Source organism: Hippichthys cyanospilos, chromosome 20 (assembly GCF_059441005.1).
Source record: "Hippichthys cyanospilos isolate Australia breed blue-spotted pipefish chromosome 20, RoL_Hcya_1.0, whole genome shotgun sequence".
NCBI lineage: Eukaryota > Metazoa > Chordata > Actinopteri > Syngnathiformes > Syngnathidae > Hippichthys > Hippichthys cyanospilos.
Window position 1 is genome coordinate 1094880 of NC_142388.1, and position 22444 is coordinate 1117323.

At 40.5% G+C, this 22444-nt stretch overlaps 1 protein-coding gene across 1 annotated transcript; it reads right to left on the reverse strand.

Moving 5' to 3' along the window:
- Positions 1 to 816: 816 nt before the first annotated feature.
- Positions 817 to 19211, reverse strand: itpkb (inositol-trisphosphate 3-kinase B). The gene is made up of 11 exons (XM_088403833.1): positions 18864 to 19211; positions 16265 to 16420; positions 15975 to 16119; positions 15644 to 15889; positions 13845 to 14699; positions 6177 to 6276; positions 5489 to 5526; positions 5244 to 5419; positions 4530 to 4734; positions 2883 to 2984; positions 817 to 2814 (listed from the first exon to the last, which is right to left on the reverse strand). The coding sequence occupies exons 2-11, from the start codon at positions 16309 to 16311 to the stop codon at positions 2533 to 2535; spliced, it is 2196 nt and encodes a 731-aa protein (XP_088259959.1). The 5' UTR covers positions 16312 to 16420; positions 18864 to 19211; the 3' UTR covers positions 817 to 2532.
- Positions 19212 to 22444: the final 3233 nt, after the last annotated feature.

A 22444-nucleotide genomic window follows, 5' to 3' on the forward strand; every position in this document is an offset into this window, starting at 1 on the left:
AACCGTTGCATATCCCTACCTGGTAGTATTTAATATAAGATTGAAATCAATATCATTAAAATAGGTTATTCACTCTACTCCGCTAATCAAATAGATATCATTTGTTTCTCATTTGTTTTTTAAAAGTTAATCAATACCCTTATGGTTTTTTTTTTTTTATTCAAAACTACTCATATTGAATGGATAATTATTAGGGGCTTATCTATTTATAACTGTGTTGACTCAATAAAATGTAATTAATATTAACCCTTTCAGGCTCAAATTAAGTTTCTTTTTTTTCAAACTTCTAAAAAAAAAAAAGCCTCAATCAATATTAATGTGGAATACCTAGGGGAGTCTCATATTGTTGCAAATTTGTAACGCCTGCCTGGAGAGGGTTAATAGTAATCTGCTGCCTCATTTAATTTTTTTTAATGTAATGGGAGTTTTCAATCACAGTCTATATAGCATTAGGTCTTATTAATAATGATATAGCATTCTTTTAAAATATGAATTAACAATAAATTACAAAAAAAAACATTTGTATTACACCACGAATAAAAAACAAACATCAATATGAATACAGTACTTGATTTTTTTAAAATATAATTTAACAATAAATTAGCAATAGGTCATTTTTTTTATATAATTAAGTTTAACTAAAGTGTTTTTTTTTTTTTTTTAAATCATTTTTGGTCAAAATACATCAAAAAATTGTTATAGAACCCTAAATTATAATATATGTTATATATGATTCTATTCAAAATCAAGGTAATCTTTTTAAACTGTAATTTTAAAAAGTTGCATGGTATTTGGAAAAAAATGCAAGGAAGCATGTTCTTTCTCACTTTTTTTGTTTAAATAAACCATTGAAATAATGACAATAACAATAATAAATATACAGACCAGCAAAACTAGACCCAATAGAATAAATTCTCAGAAATAGCTTTAAGTGCACTTTTTGGGGGGCATTGGTGTGAGAGATATCCCGTTTTCTTGTCAACAGAGTCCAGATTAATTGATTTCAGCCTTAAAAAAGAAAAGACATCTATCTATCTATCTATCTATCTATCTATCTATCTATCTATCTATCTATCTATCTATCTATCTATCTATCTATCTATCTATCTATCTATCTATCTATCTATCTATCTATCTATCTATCTATCTAATAAACAGCAGAGACCTGCACTTTATTTTGCTGTTTTTAAGGCCTCTTAAATTCATCAAAAATCACCCAAAGTCTTTTTTTGTTTGTTTTTAAACACGTGCTGGAACATTGAAACTCACAGTTCGGAAGAAGATGAAAAAAAATCCCAATAAAAGTCATCCCGTAGAGTATTCCATCCGCTAAAACAAAATAAACTGCACTATAAATAGATGAAGAAGCTTTAAGAAGCTATTATACATGCACTCATTTAAGATTACAGCAGTAAATAAGACACGATAAATAAGAAAGAACACACACGCAGTTGAAGGAAAAGTGTTGAGCAGGCACTGAAATGCTTGTCAATGAACAGGATAAGGAAGCACAACTTTTAGCAAGGTCACTGAACCCCCAAATAGATAACAAGCCGAACACACTGCGCAAGAAAATCTCCAAAAGTGTAGTATTTCTAAACACGGGAAAATAAAATGGGGTGGAAACATGTTAAGTAACAAATATCGTGAAGCTATCATATCCCATTTTTTTTTAATCCAAACGCTTCAGTTTGTTTCGAAGGCACTACAGTATTTGCATTCTTCTTTCAAATAAATCAGAATTTCTTGTATTTCCTCTTCCTACCACTAGAGGTTGCTAAAGGTGTAAATTCCGAGTGAACAGGCGTGCCTTTTCACAAGTTAAATTGATTATGGAATATGAGACACACTTAAGAAGAAAAAAACTACAGTACAAGGTCAAAAAGGCGTTTTAAAAGAATAAAAGATCTATACTTTCCCAAATATGTTGTATATTTTTATCAATAAAAGGGTACATTTATGATAAATAATCGTTATACAGTATTTTCCAATAAAAAGAAATTCTGCGATTTCATTTTTGAAATGCAATTCCTGCATAAAGTATTGACATTTTTAAAACATGTATACTTTAATAATAAAAGACTTTTCTGATGTAAATTGAATTTTAAGAGAACAAAAAGGGATAATTGGGGAAAATAAAAGAAACAGCTTTATGAGCTTTAAGTCAAATATTTTCAAGATGGAAAACCGTGTACTTTCAAAGTCGCTGTCAAAAAGCTGTCTATTTTCTGGATACATTTTTAGATACGCCTCTAATAACTTCAAGATTAACGCGATAGCCACTGAAATAATCAAGATATTTTTACGATCACTTTATCCTCGTGAGATTGGGAATATTGCTGTAGTGTAATTTTTGTTTTTCTTTTAGCGTGTCGCTAAAACTCCCTATCAGATTCTACACATTTGCAACCAGATGATTGGATTGGATTGGATTGAGTGTTTTTCTTTTCCCTCCACAAGACGAGAGTGTGTGTGTGTTTCCAAAAGTGTCTTCTGGGGATTAAATACAAATAACGATCTGAATAAAAGCGCTCATGTCGGCGAGTCCAAGACGGCGGAAATGATGCCCACCAGGCAGTCGAGTCCGAAAAGGTATCCGTCCTCGCGGTTGCCCTCCCGCCAGTCCGCCCGGTGGTCCAGCTGCTGGCCCTCGGGGAGCGCCGTGGTCTTGCCGAAGTCGATCATCCAGACTTTGGCCCGGCCTTTGGCGTCGTGGACGAAGAGCAGGGAGCTGCCGATCACCTCGTGACTTTTAAAGAAGGGCGACGTCTCCAGGGTGCTTCGGATTTCCTTCAGCCTGACCAGGTAGCCGCTCTGCACACGAGTGTGCGCTTTTAACGCCTTGGGCCCAACGCGCGCTTTCCCGGACAATCGCAACTCACCAGGATGTCCTTGTCGCCCTTGACGAAATCGCGGAAGGCCGTCATGACTTGTTCCCGCGTCTTGGTCCTCTTAAAGTCTCGGTTGACTGTGCCGTCCTCATTCTGGGGGGACACGTTCAAATGATGAAATACCGTAAAAAACAGTCAATCGAGCTACTACACGCTGCCTATATAACGTGGTTATATATTCAAAAAAATAAAAGTCGCATCAAGGAAAATGAGGATTTTTTTTTATTCTTGTAACACTGTCTATATTCCTAGCTACTTTTTTGAAATAGCATTTATGGTTAAGTCAAAATGTATTTTTAATATATGACATGGGTCACCAAAATGTGGATGGTGTGCCCCAAATGGGCCCCGTGATCTCAGTAATAATGACACAATTTGTAATATGCGTCAATGCCAAACAAACAAAAAAAAAGGCTAAATAAATAAAGAAAAAGGTGGAAATTTTCACGCCACAGGCCACCACAATGTGGATGGCAGGTCCCAGATGGCCCTTGGGCCGTAGTTTGGACACATCTCTTTTCAGTACTTAGGAAACAATTAGCAATACATTTCAATGAAAAAAAGTTGTTATTGCAAAAATTCAATTAATTAATGGGATAACTGATAGGATAAACGACATTTGGTTTTAAAAAGGTTTAATATTGAATAAATAAAGAGGTAGAAGAACTTCTGAATTTCTGATTTTTTGGGGGGCTGAAAAATTGGAAAGGAAAAGTGTGAACGTCGGTAAAAGAAGAAAAAATGGCAGCCCAAATGAGATGATTTTCTGGGTAAACTGAAATTTGAATGAGGTGAATCAGATGAGAAACCTGGAAGGAAATGCAAGACAACAAAGTGGTCAGAAAAAAGGAGATTACAGAATAGGAATAACAAATAATGAAAGTTTCCTAGGTACTTGGAATGGTTCCCTGTGGAACTCCTAGACGGCCACCTATTCCGTCTGACTTTGTCGCCACGAACGTGATACGATCTCCATTGTTTGCGCCACAATTTGTTTTGAGGAAGAGGACGGGGTACACGTTAACACTTGGAGAGGAAGGAAGGGAGGACAGAATAAGACCCTTGGAACAAATGGACAATGGCGGAGGGGAGGTTATTTTTAAGATTTGACATTTTTTCATTTCTGAACATCCGTGCACGGAGGGGGATCCGCGTAGGCAGGGTAGCATAGCGGATTAGCAGAACCTAAGCAGCCGTGGAGAGTCACTAGTTGTGTTCGGCTGCTGCCGGGCAACGAGGTACTATTTGGTACCCCCCCAGCCCTCCCACCCCTCCTTGGCCATTACAGTTCAAGTCTGGGAACACGCGCACACAGAAACACACACCTCTGTTTCTGGGGATCACCCTCAGAGTCCTAGCAACGGACCACCGGGAAGCCATGAATGTCCTTATATAGCCACGACCGTGTGTGTGTGTGTGTGTGTGTGTGTGTGTGTGTGTGTGTGTCAACGCCAGATGCTGAAGGCCGGCCAAGCTGCCACCAACAGACCTCTTACACCACAAAGAACGAGACTGCAATTTACATTGGAGTGGAAGTTTGTGTGCAAAAACAAAAAAAACAAAAAAAAAAACAGGAAGTTAGCTCATGGCCCTGGCGGCCATCCACCCCCGCACGTCCACATCCTTGATTTTGCTAACCTTGACTCCTTCGATGCGGAAGCCCAGCGTGGCGGTGGAGCTGATGGTCTCCCGCCATTGCATGTAGCGCGGTTTGGTGACCGCCTTCTGCTCGTTCTCCTCGGCCGACGGCGCCTCGGGGTCCACCTCCACCATCTTCTGGTACATGTCCGGCCGCGGGGTGGGCTTCTTGCGGGCCTTGGTCAGCTCCTCCTCCAGATAAGTCCTGATGGAGCGGAGGAAAGAGGATGAATGGAACCCTGAGAAATCGTCATGAGGGGGAAATTGATAAGATTTTTGACAAGCAATGTGAAATGTTCACGTAGTCCTTTAAAGTCTGTGTACCAGAGGTGTCCAAACTACTGGCTGGGAGCCGTTTCTGGCCTTCCACCCACCCACATATTTGAAGCATGTGCTACAAACGCATTTTGACATTTCCAGCAATGCTCTTAATATTTCATGTTTTATTATTTTACATGTTTTTTTTCCCCTATTACATTATTTGATCTTTTTCGCCATGTCAATACAAAGGATTTATTATTGGAAATGAAACGCAGTACATAATACCGAGAACGTCATGTTTTTCTAAATCCTTCAGCCTTTGTTTTCATAGCAAAGTGGAACAGTACTCTGCATTAGCATGAAGATTGGCAAAGAGGAAGAGGAACAGGATGCGGAGGTCCACACAGGACAACAATAGAGGACATCCCGCTTTTGAGCTCGCGGTGGTCTTACCTCACCCCCATCTTGCAGTCCATCACACACGGGCAATCAAACTCTGCCAGAAGGTCCTCCATCTGATTGTACTTCTGGCCGTCCTTCTCCACGTCGCCATGGTAACCAGGGACGTACGGACACAGCACGTCCCGCATCAGGAGCGACAGACAGCGCTGCTCGCACTCGCAGTGTTTCTAAACGGAGATCGGCGTCAACGGGGCGACGCCCCTCAGGCCGCCGCCGCCGCCGCGCGCTGGACTTACTTTTAATATGCGCCCGTTGGCTCCGGCTTTGAAGCTCCCTGCGAACACAGACACCGCGTCAGACGCGACGTTCGAGACTGTCAAGCCGGGTCGCGGTGATCCCGACGGATGCAGCAGACGACTTTTTGCCCGAGCGGCACGCTTCCTTTTAGGGCCCCGCGGCGCGCCGCGGTCGGCCGTCGGGAACCACCGACAACACGGCCTCCCACTTGAAAAAGGCCCATCCGCAACCTTGAAAATAGCCACTAATAATACGCTGCGCTCCATCTGATATGTAGGAGATGTACATGCATGTACATACATGCATAAAAATCATCATCATATGTCAGTCAAACTTTATAATATACGATCAGAAATTAAGAACAAAGATGATTTGTGGAAAGTACTATCAGAAGAATTGGAAGAAATACCTCTTGATTACAGTCAAAGACTGTTTGGATCAATGCCAAGATGAATCAAGAGATTAAAAGAATATAAGTATGATTCAAATAATATTATACCTAATTTTTTATGCAAATTGTAACCAAATCCCCTACATGGCAATTACTGATAATAAGGCCAATTATTGATAACCACCCAAAAACAAATCTATGAAACAAGAAAAAGAAAGGTAGCCTGAAACAGCCTCCTCCCACAAAAAAAGAAAATGTCTTTGTGTGTGTTTGTGTGTGTGTGTGTATCCACATACCAGCATGCCCTGCCAGTTGTATCCAGGGATATTTCTTCTTGAAGGACATAACAAATGGTGACCAGTGGACCATGTTCTTGATCTTCTTCCATGACTTGTGCTAGAAAGATAAAGAGGATTCCCTTGAAGTACAGTCATCACTTTTAACGGGGATAAGGACCATTCGTCACATTTTTGTTGTGAATAACAAAAATCCACATGGGTATGCCCGATGACATCAATTACAACTCATCGAAACAATGTCAGAAAAGATCTGAGTTTTTGTCATTTTTTTCATCTATAATCATTATTAATTTATTCCAATTTTGATTGGGATTTTTCAAAACGGGCCTCAATTGACAGCTATAAACATTAGGAATCAGGTGAGAAACTCAACGCCATTTCACACTGGTAAATAGTATATTAGGGTGAAAAAAGAAGAAGCTTTTGTAATGCAAACATGTGGGAAACATTGCCCCCTGCCGGTAGTGCTTTATTTTACTTGTAATCAAAAAGTCTTTGACTTTTTAAATGTTAATATCGCCTTGGAACGGCTTAATTATCCGTGGCAGTCAATATTGTGAATAAAACTCGATTAATATATATATGTATATATATATATATATATATATATATATATATATATATATATATATATATATATATATATATATATATATATATATATATATATATATATATATATATATATATATATATATATATATATATATATATATATATATATATATAAAAAAAAAAACTCTGAGTAAGCAGCGGTAGAACGGAGCATCAGATAAGCCCTACTAGGCTCCAAATTCCTAGGAATTCATTTTACAGCACTATCAATCAACATTATCCTTATATCTCCAGTCTGTAATACAGAACAGCCAATTAAACCACGGCTTTAGTGGATCTCCAGGGAAACAAGCCTCTCAGGCTTTACTGCTTTTTTTCCAACTTTAATCTTTATGGAATGACTGGCAAAACACAACTTGAAACACACTCACGCAAACATGGGTGTCCCGGACCACGAGGGAGTTTTCTCTCTGCTTCTCCCACACCAGCACTTAGCGTTTCCAGAACACGTTGACCCCGGCCCCCAGAGGGTCCGAGGTTTCCCTCGGCAACCGGCAAAAACACTTCTGACGTCTTTCCGAGGGCTCTCCCCTTCCACGCGCGCGGCCATTTCGTTAACAACGTGATTGATGTAGGCTTACGTGTTTAATTTTACAATGGCGGAGAGGCCCGGCCTTGACATTGGCTAGAGGACACGAGGACCAAAGAAGGAAGAGGCATGACGTCAGCCCATGCGGACCTGATGAAAATTTATTGGATGAAACATGACTATCTTTGGACTGCGTACACACACACACTTAATTCACTTTGTAAAGCAGTGAGGAGTCACATGACAGGTTCCTCTCTGCACTACAGAAGAATGATGATCGCATCACATGAGGAGCGCGGCTGATTACTGTGACTTGTTGAACTGATCGTGGGTACGCTCGAGGGTCACTAAAATGAAACGTGAATTTGAAAAAGAAGTAAGGACTGCGAAAAGTGGAGCAGGCTTGCTTGACTTTTGAACTTATGATTTTCCGCATCACCATCAAGTTAGAAGGAAAACTTGACTACTTTCCTGCAGGTCTAATTTCATGCTTTTGAACGCCACGGCTGGAACAGAACATTTTTCTTTTCAAATTAAGAACAGATGAATTGGAACTTGAAGCAAAACGATACAAGCAAAAACCCAAGAAACAGAAACACAAAATAGCAACGCAATGAATTTCCACATCACAAAGGCTGCAATTTCCAAACAAACAGCCAAACAGTTTCAGTCTTTATTTTTTAAATATACATGTAAATTTCATGCACCTTTCCCCGGAAGATGTGCGCAAAGCATCCCGAGTTGGCAACAGTACCTGCAGCTGGACCACGGTAATTACAAGGACGGCGGCGAGTGACGCAAAAACGCTCCGCAGCGAGTATGACCACGTCATGGTGACGAGCGGCGCGCTTTAAGCTTCTCCGATAGCGCTAATCGTCCGTGCGGCAGCTGACATTGCTTACTCACAAATAACACGCGCGTGTACCATAAACAACCGTGTGTCATTTGATTGGCAAAACCACCCGCCGGCAATCCGGACATGCAAATCTGACGGTAATGACGGAAAAATACAGGGATGAGTATTCCACTTCACGTCCTTGAGCCGACACGGAGACAGTCGGGGATTCATTTGCGTCGGGATGGGAGAAGCTCATCGTGATGTTTTGGAATACGGAAGAGACAAAGAGGATTCAAAAAAATAGATATGTTTGGCAGAGTTTTCACTCTTCAGAATTCTGAATTGATTTTTAGAATACTGACTTAAAAGTCAGACTGTACTCAAAAATGAGTATCCTCAGAGATGTGATTTTAACCCCTGGGGACATTTTGATCCAACTCTGGCTTTTTGATGTTTTTGATGTGTGATATAAAAGGAAAAGCAATCTTGCCATTTTTGTTTCCATATTAGTTTCCATCACCAGAACAAAGGTCGGACGGGATAACCAGAAAAGAAATTGACGTTTGCGTTGAGAGAGAGAAAGCGAAGGGAGGGGAAATAGTAAGCAGAGGAACTTCTTGCAGACAGGAAGTGAAGGGGGGGGGATGCCACTTTGCCTCGGCCACAGTATTTTCCACATCCGGCGGTAACTACAAAAAGAAAAACGCGAGAGAGGCCTTGCCCTCTGTAAACAACACAAAACGGGGGGAAAGCCATGGCATGACCGTGACTACAATTTGCATTTAAATTCTACTAAATAAAGTGATCAAAGTAAACAAAGTAAAATTCAAAAGCCAGATTTTGAATCTTGCAGCCAGTCAAACATTCAAACGAAATTTTTGTGCAGTATACTGAATATACGAATATCCTGTACCATTTTTTCTCGTTTTTTTCTCCCCACACTATTTTTTGTCCTACGGTACAAATAACTAAACTCTTGAGTTGTGAACCCTATCACAGCACAAAGCAAATTGCAACGACAAAACAAGCTTAATAATTATTCCTAGTGGGAATAGAATGGTAAAAAAAAAAAAGTGCAAAAAGCTTATCTGTGGGTGACGTTGTAATATTAAAGGAAAAAAAATGGGGTGTGGGGAGACACTTGCACATAGTGATGCTTTTACGCGGGAGGAAACAACAACGCTGCTATCGCTCACCACCAGCTCCGCTTGCAAGAAGACAATGTCTGCAAACTTTCGAGCGGGGAGGAAAAAACACTACAACGGTTAAAATTAGAACACATGCGTGTTTGTGTTGGTGTGTGGTCCAAGCTCCGGGAGTAAAGACATTTCTCTTTTGTCGAAACGGACCAAGCGGAGGCACATGTCGATACTTGGCGCAACGTGGCAAGAGCAGCAGGGTTATTTATGAGCTGTTAACGTCTATTGACTGGTGTTTCCCTCTGCGGCGCAGGCACAGTTCAAACTTACGCACTCATACTCGCGCGCACACAGCTGTAAGAGGGAAACTCGGTTTGACGTCACGCCGTTGCCGGGCAACAGGTCGCTGTGGTACTGAACATTTTCCACTGCGGCGTGCACAGTGCAGCATGTGTTTTGTTTTGCTTTGTGTGAGCGTGTGTTCCACTTTGTGAAAGTTGGCGCGTCTGCAAGATGCTGCGTCCGGGTGTGTGTGTGTGTGTGTGTGTTTGTTGGACTCTTTGGCTTCAGCCTTCCTTAGTACTCTCAATCACATCAAAAAAATTGCATGGTTGCAGGGCCTGGATAGATTTTTTTCTAATCCGATGCAGATTGCGATATTTGGCAGATAAAATTGTGATGAGCAATTAATTGGAGGATTATTTTGAAAATGAGTAATGACAAAAACATCTTTTTTTCTTTCTTTCATACTTAGGGCTGTCACTAGAATATTTTAAGAAACGATTCATCTATTAATTATTTCATCCATTAATCGTATAATTGGATACATTTTCATTTTGCATTAAGAAGTACCACTGAGAAGCTGAAACAAGAAAATTTTAAGTGAAAGAATACTTCTGAATGATTACTTGAATATTAATTTAATAAAGTCGATATTCGATCAATCGATTCATTTTGGCAGCTCTACTAGAGATCCCACTTTTGTCAGACCGATACCAGTACGAGTATTCAACTCTTTACTAGACAAAGATACCGATACAAAGTACTGATACCACCAGTACGTTTGATACACAGATTACACTCGCGAACGACGCATGACCACATTTATAGAACAGGTAAGGCCGGTATGTCAGCTTCAAGCTTCGAAATGCATCATAAAGTATGACTTTAACCTATCTGTTACGTTGAAGGTCAAACTGAACCATTTGAAAGGTAAAGTAAATGATGATGTGTATAGGGTGAATGTAATTATATATACATATATAAATCTATTCCAGAAAAATAAACACAACAAACAAATATAAATTAAGCATTGCCTCTGTTACTTTCTGAGTGAAACGAACAGAATCACTGGTTAAAACAAAATATTAGATTTATATTTTATATATTTCAGACAAGTTTGGGTGATAAAATAGGCTCCGGTTTAAGTGACCCAGTGGAATTTTTGCTGTTCCTTGCAAACAAACATAACAGCAGGGTTAATTTGAAACTACATCGCCAACTACTGGTCCGGAATGCAAATTCAGCCCACGCGTGTAATTTTGGACAATGCGTACGTGGAAACTTCCTTCATTCTTACGAGGCAGTTGTGTACCAACATTCCATTGGAGTAAAACAAGATGAGATATGTGACGATGCCTTCAGGTGCATTTGAAAAAAAAAAAAAAAAACCCTGCTGCAATCGGAATCTAGGCCAAAGCGACGGATGACGATGAACTCGTTCAGGTGTTCCGCCGGCTGCCAATTTGAGTCAAACTACAACAACACGTGCGCTTTCCCATCTCGGAGTCATGTCCCGAGGAGTCAAAAAAGATGAGCCAGGACGTGTCCAAATAAGGCTCGGGTCCAGCTTTCAGCTCGGCCCCGTCAGGCCGGAAAGTTGACGTCATTGTGAAAAATGCAATGACCGTTAACTGCACTCCAGGTGGCAAAGTAGGAAGATTTTTGGTCAATCTTTCATTGGGTTAAGTCATAGGAAATGTCGGCGGAGCGCTCGGAGAGTCCCGCTCGTCTCTTCACGGGCGCTCGCGTCGCATTCCGCTTGCACGATGGAGCATGCCTAATATGTCGGTGCACGCCGGCAGGTTTCATCAGACAAAAGCCCATGAGCTGCAGGTGGGCACGCCACGATCGGAATCTCGTGAAATCCAAACGGAAAATTGCCTTTTAAAAATAGTAAGCAGAAGTTGTTTGATTTTTTTACTGGCTGTGGAAATATGCAAAAATAAGCGTTAAGCCTGCATTCAAATCAGGCAAAATAAACAAATTGAAAGCCAAGACACCTGCAATCGTCAGGACATCTGTTTAAGGACATGGAATTCGATATCTGTTTTTGACTTGGTGACACACTATTATGTAGAAGGTGCTTTCTCAGAATGATTATTATTATTCAGGAAGCTGCAAATACCAACAATGAAGTCACGAATTAGCAGTTTCTTCGCAATTTCTTCCTCCTGGAATAAAACAACAAACGTCTCAATTTTTGCTGGTGAACACCACTATGCCACAGCAAAATTTTGATTTTACTTTTCATCTTGTTTCTTCGGACGAAACACAGTTTGAAGACAATCGGATCAATCTCGAGCGAGTTCTTTAAAATGTGACCGCCCCATTATCGCCACCTACAGGGCCGGAGTGGAACGCAGGCAACCAACATCTACTACAGTTAGCTTACAACCAGATTGATTGTTGCTTTCTTCCTCTTTTTTTGGTATTACGCTAGCTGCAAAGTTACAGTATGAGGAAATAATTTACCTTTAATCAGTAATCAAACTGACTGGTATTACTCACAATGTCTTTTGGCCAAATTGGCATATCTGGGCCAGAATGGTTTCGCTTTATTCTTGAGAGTATTGTTCTATGCCTTGTTTGTGTGTTTCACTTCTGTGTGTAAAGGAAAGCTTTGTTTGGTTTATAATAAGCATGACATCTTTCATCGTTTCTATTAGCCCATCCCTGGAATTTTGCATTGTGTGGGCCTGACCGATTTAGATTTTTTCTTTTGGACCGATACGGATTGCGATATTTTGCTAAATAAAACTCGCAATCCATCGATTAATTAAAAATTACATGATGAATAAAATAACTTAACTTTTGGACCCATAAAAGTAAAAGTTTAAGTGTTTTTAGGGCACAGGGACATGCTACTGTCTCTGCGATGAGGAAGGCTGATTTGAGATACGAGCCATTTTAGCTTAGTCATGGATGCAATTCAACTCGGAAGTCAAAGAAATGCCAAAAAAATGCGCAACTTGTTTGAAGTTCTCTCAAAGGCAGGCAAAGCCCGGAGTGTGTGATGTGTGGATTTGCGCTTTTTTTTTTTTTTGCCCTTTCTTTAAGAAGCTCGGCACACACGCGCACACACACAAATGGAGGTCAGGCACAGTGCTAGCTTTGTTCCTGCCAATGTCAAGCCCCCAGGAGCTCCTCACATGACGCACGTGCACATACTACAAAGGCGAGGAAAATATGATTTAACACTCCTACACTGAAAAATTTGAGCTTTTTTTCCCTATTTTTTTTCAGTTGGAAAAAAAACAAAACACAAACCTGCTGAATCTTCACATACAATGATAGTCTGAATCTTTGTGTTCGATTAAGATACAAGATACGTATGCAAACATCGGCTTTTTGATTTTCTAACATTCTGGACCAAAACAGCAAGTAATTCACTAAAGAAAAGTTTTGTTTTTTTTGCATTGTCAATTAAAGAAAAAAAGTCTTGTTTTTTAACGGATAGAAAATAAATCATGTTTTTTCTCAAATCCGATTAATCGATTTACCGACAATATCGATATGCTTAGATTTCCTTGTTCTGTATTAAACGGAATATCATCATGTTGAATCAAAATACAACATTTGCAAATATTCGTTTTTAGTATCTGAAAAAAAAAAAGAACGATTAACATTGTTCTCAATTTTCTGACGTTCCGGATCAAAACAGCGGGAAAATCATCAAAATTGTTTGTTGGTGTTTTGTTTTTTGCAATGGCCAGTAACCCCCAACCCTTAAAAAAGTAATGCTTTTTTGAATGAAGGGGTGGAAAAAAATGCTTTTCAAAATAAGATTAATCAATAATATAATCGACAAATAATCTTTTACTAAATTCATTATTTTTTTGTCAATTATCTGAATGCTCTGGATTTCAGCGTGGACTGACTTTGATTTCTTTTGTCTTTTTTTCTTCTTTTACATTAGAAAAAAATGATCGACATTATGGACGATTTTCTGATGGACTTTTCGACTGACTTTGATTTCTCCTTGTCTTATTTTCTGCTTTAACATTAGAAATTTTTTTTGGATGATTTTCTGATATTATGGACCACCACAGCAACCTAATCAGAAAAACTTCTTTTGCAGTATGTTAACTACAAAATCCATCCATCCATCCATTTTCTAGAGTATCCACTGCGCCTCCTTTTTTTTTTTTTAATCCAATTCATCGATTAATCAACAAAGCAATCAACCGATAAATCGATTATGGAAACAACTGTTAGCCGCGGCCCAAATTAGCGTGATTTCAAACGTCAATCTGGCAACTTACCGCTTTCTGTCGAGAGCTGAGCTGCGCCGGGGTGAGAAGGTGCCCCCCCCTCTCCGTGTCGGAAATATCTTCTTCCGACTCTTCCCAAGACGAGGAGAAGCCGGCCGAGGAGGCCGAGGAGGACGACAGCTTCCTGAGGGAGCGCGCCGCGGCATTGGACGAGGGCGCCGGGCTGGAGGCGGGACTCGGGGTGTCCGCCCGGTCCGGAGCGGAGCCCGCCGGGCTTCGAGGCTGGTTTTCCAGGCCATGGTCGGTGACGATGACGGCGGGGATAAGGGGGTGGACAACGGGAGGGGTTTCGGTCAATGGAGACGCGGGGATGTCCGGGCGGGCGCCCAACATGTCGGCGTCCGTGCGCGGCGGCGCTTCGGGACCCGACTGGCGTCCTCGGCTCACGTCTCTCTCCTTTGAATCTGCGTCATCTGCCGGTGTTTGTTTGTATTCCTTCACCCCACTCTCCTCTTTTATCCCTCCATCTTTGGCCGAGGGTGCTTCCAAGGTCTCCGGGGGACCCCGGACAAGGGGCGGCCCACCTTCTATTGTTTCCGAAAGGCAGCCATTTTCAACAAACTTTGCGTCCTTGTTGGTTTTTCCCATGCGACTTTCCCGCCTCGTGGCGTGACCGCGCACGGCTTCGTCCTCGCCTTCGCTCCCATTTTGGAGAAGGGGAGCAACTTGACTCTGGCGGGCCTGGGTCATCGAGCAGTCGAGGGCTGCCCTGCCGCGGGCGGGAGGGGGCGGGGCTTGGCACGTCGCTCGTCTCGGAGACCGAGGGCTGCGCTGGAGCTCCTTGGTGAGCGCCTGGGCACGGATCCCAGAAATGTGCGCCTCGAAAATACCCACTTTCCCCTTGACCTGCAGCTCAGAAGAAAGAAGACATTTTAAGTCATTTTGCTTGGAGTGACACTAAGTTTTTAGCTCTTTAAAAACAGCAAACATCGTCTCTTTTACTTTTACTTTCTTTTTTGAAACTAATTTAGTGACAGCTATTTACAGAACATCAGTTACCCTCAAATTGTTAGATCTCGGGATTAAACGTATTGGCTCAAAGGCATTGCCCGGTTATTTAGCAAATTTCAACAGTAAAAAGTTAATAACTATAATATTTATTAATCAGCGTAAAAATAACAAATATAATGTTAAAAACTCAAGTGTGTACATCAATCACAATTCATTGACAGTGGTTCCTTCTGGAGCGATCAACTTGGCTACCGGGGGCAGTATAATACAGTCAAGAAGCCACAAAAGACTTTCACAACTATTGTGAAGAAAAAAAAAAAACATTCCTCCGTGTATTGTAGTTTTATCTGTCTGCGTGTGTTAATGTACCGTTTATGTTCAAATATTTCTTACTTAGAACATGGCCACATTGATGCTAATTGGGAGACATGCTTATCAAGTTTTCTCTGGCAGACTAAAGGCGAAGCTATGTGGCTGCTATGAATACAAAAGGTGCAATAAAATTCATTTTATGTTTAACCTGTTTCGTGTTTATTATGGACTCTTGATTATCTACAGTTGTGCACGTGAGGGTGAAATTGTCTATACCAGTGGTTCTCAAATAGGGGTACGTATACACTTGGGTGTTTGTGAGGCAATTCAGAGTATATGTGAGATTTGAACAGGATTCCTGCAGATATCAGCAAATGTAATGCAATGGAAGCAACAGTCCATTTTCCTTTTCAAATTAGGTGCAAATGGACTGGAACGCAAAGCAACTTTATGCTAAATTGTCTTCAAGTGTCGTTCTTTGTAAAAGGGTTGCGTGCCTTTATTTTGTTAAGTAAGTCTGGCCTCACCTCAACGTTCTGTAGCTCTTTATGAATCTGTAGCAGCTGCGCTTGGCGTCTGCGCTCCTCTTGTTTCTCTCCTGCTCCCGCCGACACCTCCTCTTCCTCGCCGGGCGAGCTGAGTCGCCGGACCCGCTGGCCCACGTTGACTCCGAGGAGCTCCGGGCACCGAGGCGACGGAGAGCGAGCGCGAGGGGCGGGGCCGGGGGCGAGCGGGAAGACAAACGCGTGACCCGGAGTTCTGGTAGGGCTCGTCTGGAAAGTCAACACAGGAGACAGCTCATTAGGTACACCAGTACTCCTTTTTTAACTCCGGATCTTTTGAGTCTGTCTTGGAGACCTGAGGGCTGACTGGTGTGAAGGGTGTTTCACCCAGCAGGTGGCAGTAGGTGGCCCGATCCGGAACCTGCAGCGCTGGCCGGCTGGTACTTCTATCTCGGGAACCGGTACCAGTGGAACCTTGCTGGACGTGAAACCGATTACCACTGTTGGGAGCAAGATGCATGTTGTCAATCTACATCAAGTCATGTTTCTTGTACATGGAACCCCAATATATTATTTCCTGAGAGACAGCTGATTTATTTGTTTATTTACTTTGTTTATTTACTTATTTATATATCGCCCACTCACCCGTTCATGGCTGCGAGGGCGTTCCAGTTTAGGGCAGACGCTGCCATACCTGCAGCCAGGTCAAGGGACCTGAAAGCTGGATGGACATCAGACCAGTTCCCCTTAATCTACAGGGAGGTGAATGACTCCAAGAATCAGTCCAAGTCAAAATCATGCCTGGTAAGAGGAAAAAAAAAAAAAAAAAAAGCCAAGAAGAATTAGGGACAATTAAAGTGGAAGTGGAAACAAATGAAAATTCCCCCGTAAACAGCCTGGACGCCAAGACTTTCCGTCTATTGCTAAGTGCGTCACAGACGGAGATTATTCCTGAGCCCTAAAATAAAAGATACCATTGTTCGGAGTGGGGGGAGGAAAAATAACAAGAGAGACAAGGATGAGGGATGACGGCGAGAAGGAAGGCGAGGAAACGGCTTTCACAATGTATGAAAAAACATGACATTTGGATTAAAACATTTCCAGTCGCGGAATTTGTCTTTATGGGATTATAAAGATTGGTTTTCATTGTGCTTGAGTATTAATTATTAGCGATGGTGGACAAATGAAGTTTCATGAAGCACTTGTCATATTTTTTTACTCCTCTAGATGGTGCTCTTGGATTCAAGAAGAAGAGGAAATGTATTCAATTTCCACTGCATCTTTAAATCAAGAATGACATCTAGAGGAATCGAAAAATATCACAACTGCTTCATGAAGCTTCATTTGAGTTATTATACAGGTTATTATTATACGTTATTATACAGTTATTATTCACTGAGTTATCATACAAATGAAACTTCATGAAGCACTTGTGTTTTTTTTGACTCCTCTAGATTAACTGACTACTAACTACCCTAACTACTGTTGGTTATGTTGTAAAATGAAACATCATTGATTAAGGACCCCCCCCCCAAAAAAAAAAAAAAACGTTCCACTCTGAATGTATTCATTTTTTGTTACTCCAGAGCTCAAAATGTATCCGAAACAGCTTTTCCCACAGCAACTAATCACTTGGAGCCATCAACAGCTCGTATGTGAAGAAGCCTTTCAGAAGCCTCATTTAAATCCCGCTGGTATTCTCATCATGTGCAACAAAAAAAGCGCCTCGGGATGTTCTTCCCGTTTACAGAGGGGGAATAAACACACGGCTTTTCTCCTTCAGGGCTTGGAATGGGGGTAGGGTTGGGGAACACACAGTTTCGGGGAAATATCTCAATGCTGATCAAAATTTCCAGGGTAGATTAGGGAGGACGGATACTGTGAGAGGGAAACAAGTGGAAAGTGAAATGTTTACTTGGGCCGCAAGCTTTTTCAAACCTTTCGGCCCTGGATCCTGCAACATTGACGAGCAATGAAGTGAATGCACGCAAACATTGAACACTGGCTTCTTATCAGGAAATAAATATTCTTCTACCTTGGGGGAGGCCCTCCTCTCGTTGCCTTTCATTTGCCTTGAAGGCAGACTGCTATTGCATATCCAAATATTGACTGTCATTCCACCAAAGACTTTCCGTTGACTTAAGTTTTAATAATATGAAAAGCAAATACGAGGCGTCTATATTTGCGGTTGCCATCTTCACAGAAGAGTGAGACGAGGAAAGTATGTAAATTAGGAACTTGTGTAAATAGTACTTTAACACTAATGGAACTTTGGGAGGTAGGAAAAAAAACTTATTTTGAGACAAAGCCCTGAAAAGGATAGGATTTTAATCATTACTTTGTTGGAAAACAACTAAGAATTATGATTGGGAAGATGCCATTGTTTCATTCAGTGGTAGAAAAACAGTATTTAGAAACAAAATATTGTGCTGAAATGTGTTGAGTGATGAATAAATAGTTTGATTTGCTTGATTGATTTTATTGTGTGGAACAAGTTAAATTTAAAGAATTGTAATGGCCTTGTGTTATTCCATTTTTCTGTGTGTGGTCATCAAAAAAGCCCGTTAGTTGGGACACTGGATTTATTAAAATCGTTTTTTTGTCTTTTGTAATTCTGAAGCATAGTTGTTCAACGTATGCAGAACAGCAGTACTGTGGAAACATTTCAATGGACCACAATTTTAACACTTTTTAGTAATAATATTTTATTACTGTACTGTGTTCTCTCGCCACATGGTGGTTCAGTTATTGGGTTTTACTATAGCAAATTTGCATTAATAACCATAACTTTTTCAATGGCGGGTTTCTGTCACTATTTTCTTGCAATTTTTCTGCCCATCATGTCGTACTAGAGATAAAATAGCAATTTTATTTATTTGAATAAAACTAACCCAAGGTTTACCTGGCTTCTTTTCTTGATATTTTTGTGAAAAGAAACGAGGACTAAAGGCAAAAACCAGTTCAATCTCTTCTTCGCGAATTTCCGTTCCTGCGGATATTTTTTTGAGCAACCCCCGCGATAAACAAGGGAACACTGTATTTCAATCTTGGTCATGATGGTGTTGAGAAGAGTAAGGTTTTTTTTAGATCATTGTATCTTAAATCTTGAAGAACGACAAATGATTCTAACTGCAAAATTAAAAAAAAAAGGCGATAACTCGAAAATTGGAGGATACTGATGTAACATATGGAGTAAATAAACATTTCCCTTTGAAAAAGCTATTACTGCATTCAAATCTCTTACCTTACGAGCTGTCTCAAAGACTCCTCCGTGACGAATTTATTGAGTTAATTCGAGAAGGAAATAAAAAGAATTTCTAATGTTTTATAGCGATACGGTGACAATTAGGATTTCGGGGGGTGGGGGGCGTCTGAACTTACTCAAACTCGCAACGCAAAAAGTGCCACGCAAACTACAAAAAGCCTCCTTTCTTCGACTGCCGTCCCCGCGTTGGAGTCACAACAAGCCGGCCGAGGTGAGGCCCGGCCCTCGGGAGGTGTCCGGCGCCATGTGACGAGCTCGCTAACTCCATCCACAAAAAAGTCAGCCGCCCGCCCGCTGTGCGGAGGACCTCCATCCGCCCCGCCAAGCCGGAAGTGACCGACCGGGAGAGAGCGAGACGCGCGCACGCGCGTACAAACTCTAGCGTGCGTGCGCGCGCACCTAAACGCAAACCTTAGCTCTCGCTCTTTTGCGCGTTCACGTCGGTTTCATGAATTGAAACGGGCTTGGGGAAAAAGATGGCGACATTGTGGCAACGCCCATTGGTACAATCAGTTGGCAAAATGATCGTTATACAAGTCAGCGTCAATTACACAGGAATGATTAGCAACAAAAACAAGTCGGTAAAGCGCTGCCGGTTCTGGGTTTGAACCCCAATCTTTTTTGTGCATAAGCTTCCATAATTCAAAACATGTACGTTAGCCTTGTTCCCGTCAAATTTGACTCATCTAGCGTAAAATAGATTCTAAAAGTATTCTACTGGTCAATAAACTGCTGAAAGGAGTAGGCCCCGGTTACAAGGACTCTTAATGTAATGTGGGGTCTCCACGTTCAATTGTACTTGCAAATTTGTTTGAATGAGATTGCCGATAAAAAACAAAAACCTTCACCACACAGATTTTTAAAAGGTTTCTGCAGGTTGAAGAAATTCCGATTTTATGCTTGTTAAAGGAAGACAGGAACAGCACATTTTCCTTTTCAAGTCGAGAACAAATCAACTGGAACATGGAGGAACGGACTATACTATAGCGACTTCTTGAATGTCTTTTTTAAAAGTTTAATACAGATGCACATAGTGCACAGTAGTAACACAATTTTACAGCACGAAAGTTAGAAAAAAACAGAGATTACGTGATACAACATTTGGATTTGCTGAAGACATTGTACACACTGTAGTTTATGAAATCACACACTGATGTCACGGGGGTCTATTTGATCACTTTTTTGACTATGGAAAAGTACTTTGCGCTAGTTGGGGGGTACAGTGCAGTTTTATTTTCAATGTAAGAGCAAACTATTTCGAACTTGAAGCACATAAGCTCTGTATTGCTACTTTATAAATGTTGCACAGTTTTCTTGCCAGGAATAAAACAACTAAAACTAACTAAAACAACTAAATTACAACTCTGGCATGTCAGTAGCAAATTGTTTTGGAGCAAACAACTTTCATGCTTTGTTCTGCTCATTAATGTTCTGTTTGGTGTGAATAATGTGCGTCTCCATTGCGAAAAGTCCTGTCCTGTGATTGACAGACAGTCAAGCCAAAGATGCACCACACCTTTTGGCCCTCAAGACGGGCTCCACCTTCCTTGTGAAAAGGAAACTGGATGCACTCACTATTGGGGACCTGAAAGTCGGGGATGCATCTGACTGGCTCCCCAAAAGCTGAATTGAAACCAGTTAGCATAAAGAAAACTTCCAGTAGCAGATGGCAGTATTGGAAGCATCGATTTGTGTGGCTTTATCAAACCACTATCATGTCATAAATCGATCTATTGAGAACATTGTCATAATGGGTGAATTTATAAATTCATTTCTGATGATACAATATGTCTTCTATCTTTAGTTCGGGCTCTAAAGATCACTTGAAGGTTATCTTGGAATGTTTTTTGCTGTGTGTATTTTAACTTTACTTTTACTTTTGCGTCCTAAAATAGGAGGAAGTGTCCGTATTACGCAGTTTCCGAAGTGAAACCTGATGTGAAAAAATAGCCAGGAAAAAAGGGGGAACTGCTAAAATACTTCATCACGTAACAGTTTTCATGTCGTCATCTCCAACTGTACTCTTCAAGTTGTGTCTTCCGTTTTGAACTATTTTCCACATATAAGAAAATGGTCAAAATGGAGACTTTTTGGTAACAGGTTCAACATTATAAACATTCAGTCAGTCAGTCCTTGACATTGTTGTGTAAAAACAAAACAAAAAGACATTCAAACAAAAGACTTGTGTACAGGGTATTTTACAGAACAGAAATAAATCCACAATAACATGAATGACAAAAGTTATCTATTTTGGGAGGTGCACAACCTAGAAGTAGTCACTTACGCCATCTAGCGGCCGATCAAAACGTCTAAAGTCCACCGTTACTGTGATAATATGTACCTGTGGAAATGTATACGTAATTCAGAAGTTAAAAGTTGAATAATTCAATTACAAAATTGAAATTAATAGAGTTCAATTAAACAAGTTACATCAATACTTTTCGGCCAATAAACTCCAACCAAATTTGGACATTCAAATTATCAATGGTGTTCTTCTGAATTTGATATAACCTCTACAAAATTTTAAATGGAAAAATATCACCGATTAGTAAAGACTTAAAAAAATAATACTGCATCATTTACGTGCTTTCAAAGTAGAGTTCGTTGATGTGTTTTTCTTGCTTTTTTCAGTCTTCCTTACGTGTGACCTGATACTCACGTGTAGTGTTACTGGTACACACAAAAAAGGCGTGAGACGCTACTCAAGTTGACCTCGAGCAAACAGGTGCGGAGAACAGCAGTGTTATTGTGTTTGTACAGCATCTTGTTCCACACACACACACACACACACACACTGAAAACCACATTCGGAGATACTTTACTTTCATCACTGACGCACCTGTCGGCAGGTAAAACTACTATTTTGCATTTTTTTCATTTCTAAACTTACACAATGAGAAAAACGCATCAATCAATGTGTTATTGAAGTGCTGACTAAGGTTAGAGGTTTCACAGAAATATTGCATTTACCATTTGAAAATTACATTCATTTTTTTGTCGAGTATATTAATTTCCTGTAGGCTCAAATGCATTGAAAAGAATGTTTTGGTGACGTCATCAGAGAACTGATTCAATTACCCAATATCAGCACTTTGAAAACCCACAATGTCTGTTGTATATTGCTCATTACTGCTATGTTTTATGCAAGCTTGATGCTGGATTCGTAATTTTATTGGTGGGCAGCTAAGCTAAACACTGTGTTTTATTAACACATTATAACATAAGACGAAAGACTACCATGATTGCGTGTATTTTGTTGTATACATTTAAATATGCAGTTATTATGAATAACGTACATTAGGTTCTTATTTATATTGTTTTCATTTCTTTTTTTTCAAGTTAATTACTCCAGTACTAAAGTACCTAATGCAATTGCTAAGCGAGTACTTAATTACTCAAATAATCAATTACTTACTACCAGCCATTTTAGATCCTCTTTTAGTAAAACACATAAAAAAGGAAAAACAAAAACCTACGGTTAAATGTTTGTATTCTTAAAAGACAACGTAAAAACACGCCTTTGGTAATGCACGAGTTAATATATCTCTCTGAGGATTGTT

Excerpts from the sequence above, each read along its gene's own strand:
- itpkb (XM_088403833.1), bottom strand. The coding sequence starts at position 16,311 with ATGGCAGCGTCTGCCCTAAACTGGAACGCCCTCGCAGCCATGAACGG. Across the intron at positions 5,420-5,488 it reads CCAACGGGCGCATATTAAAA|AAACACTGCGAGTGCGAGCA; the intron begins GTAAGTCCAGCG and ends ATCTCCGTTTAG. Across the intron at positions 2,985-4,529 it reads TCCGCATCGAAGGAGTCAAG|AATGAGGACGGCACAGTCAA; the intron begins GTTAGCAAAATC and ends GTGTCCCCCCAG.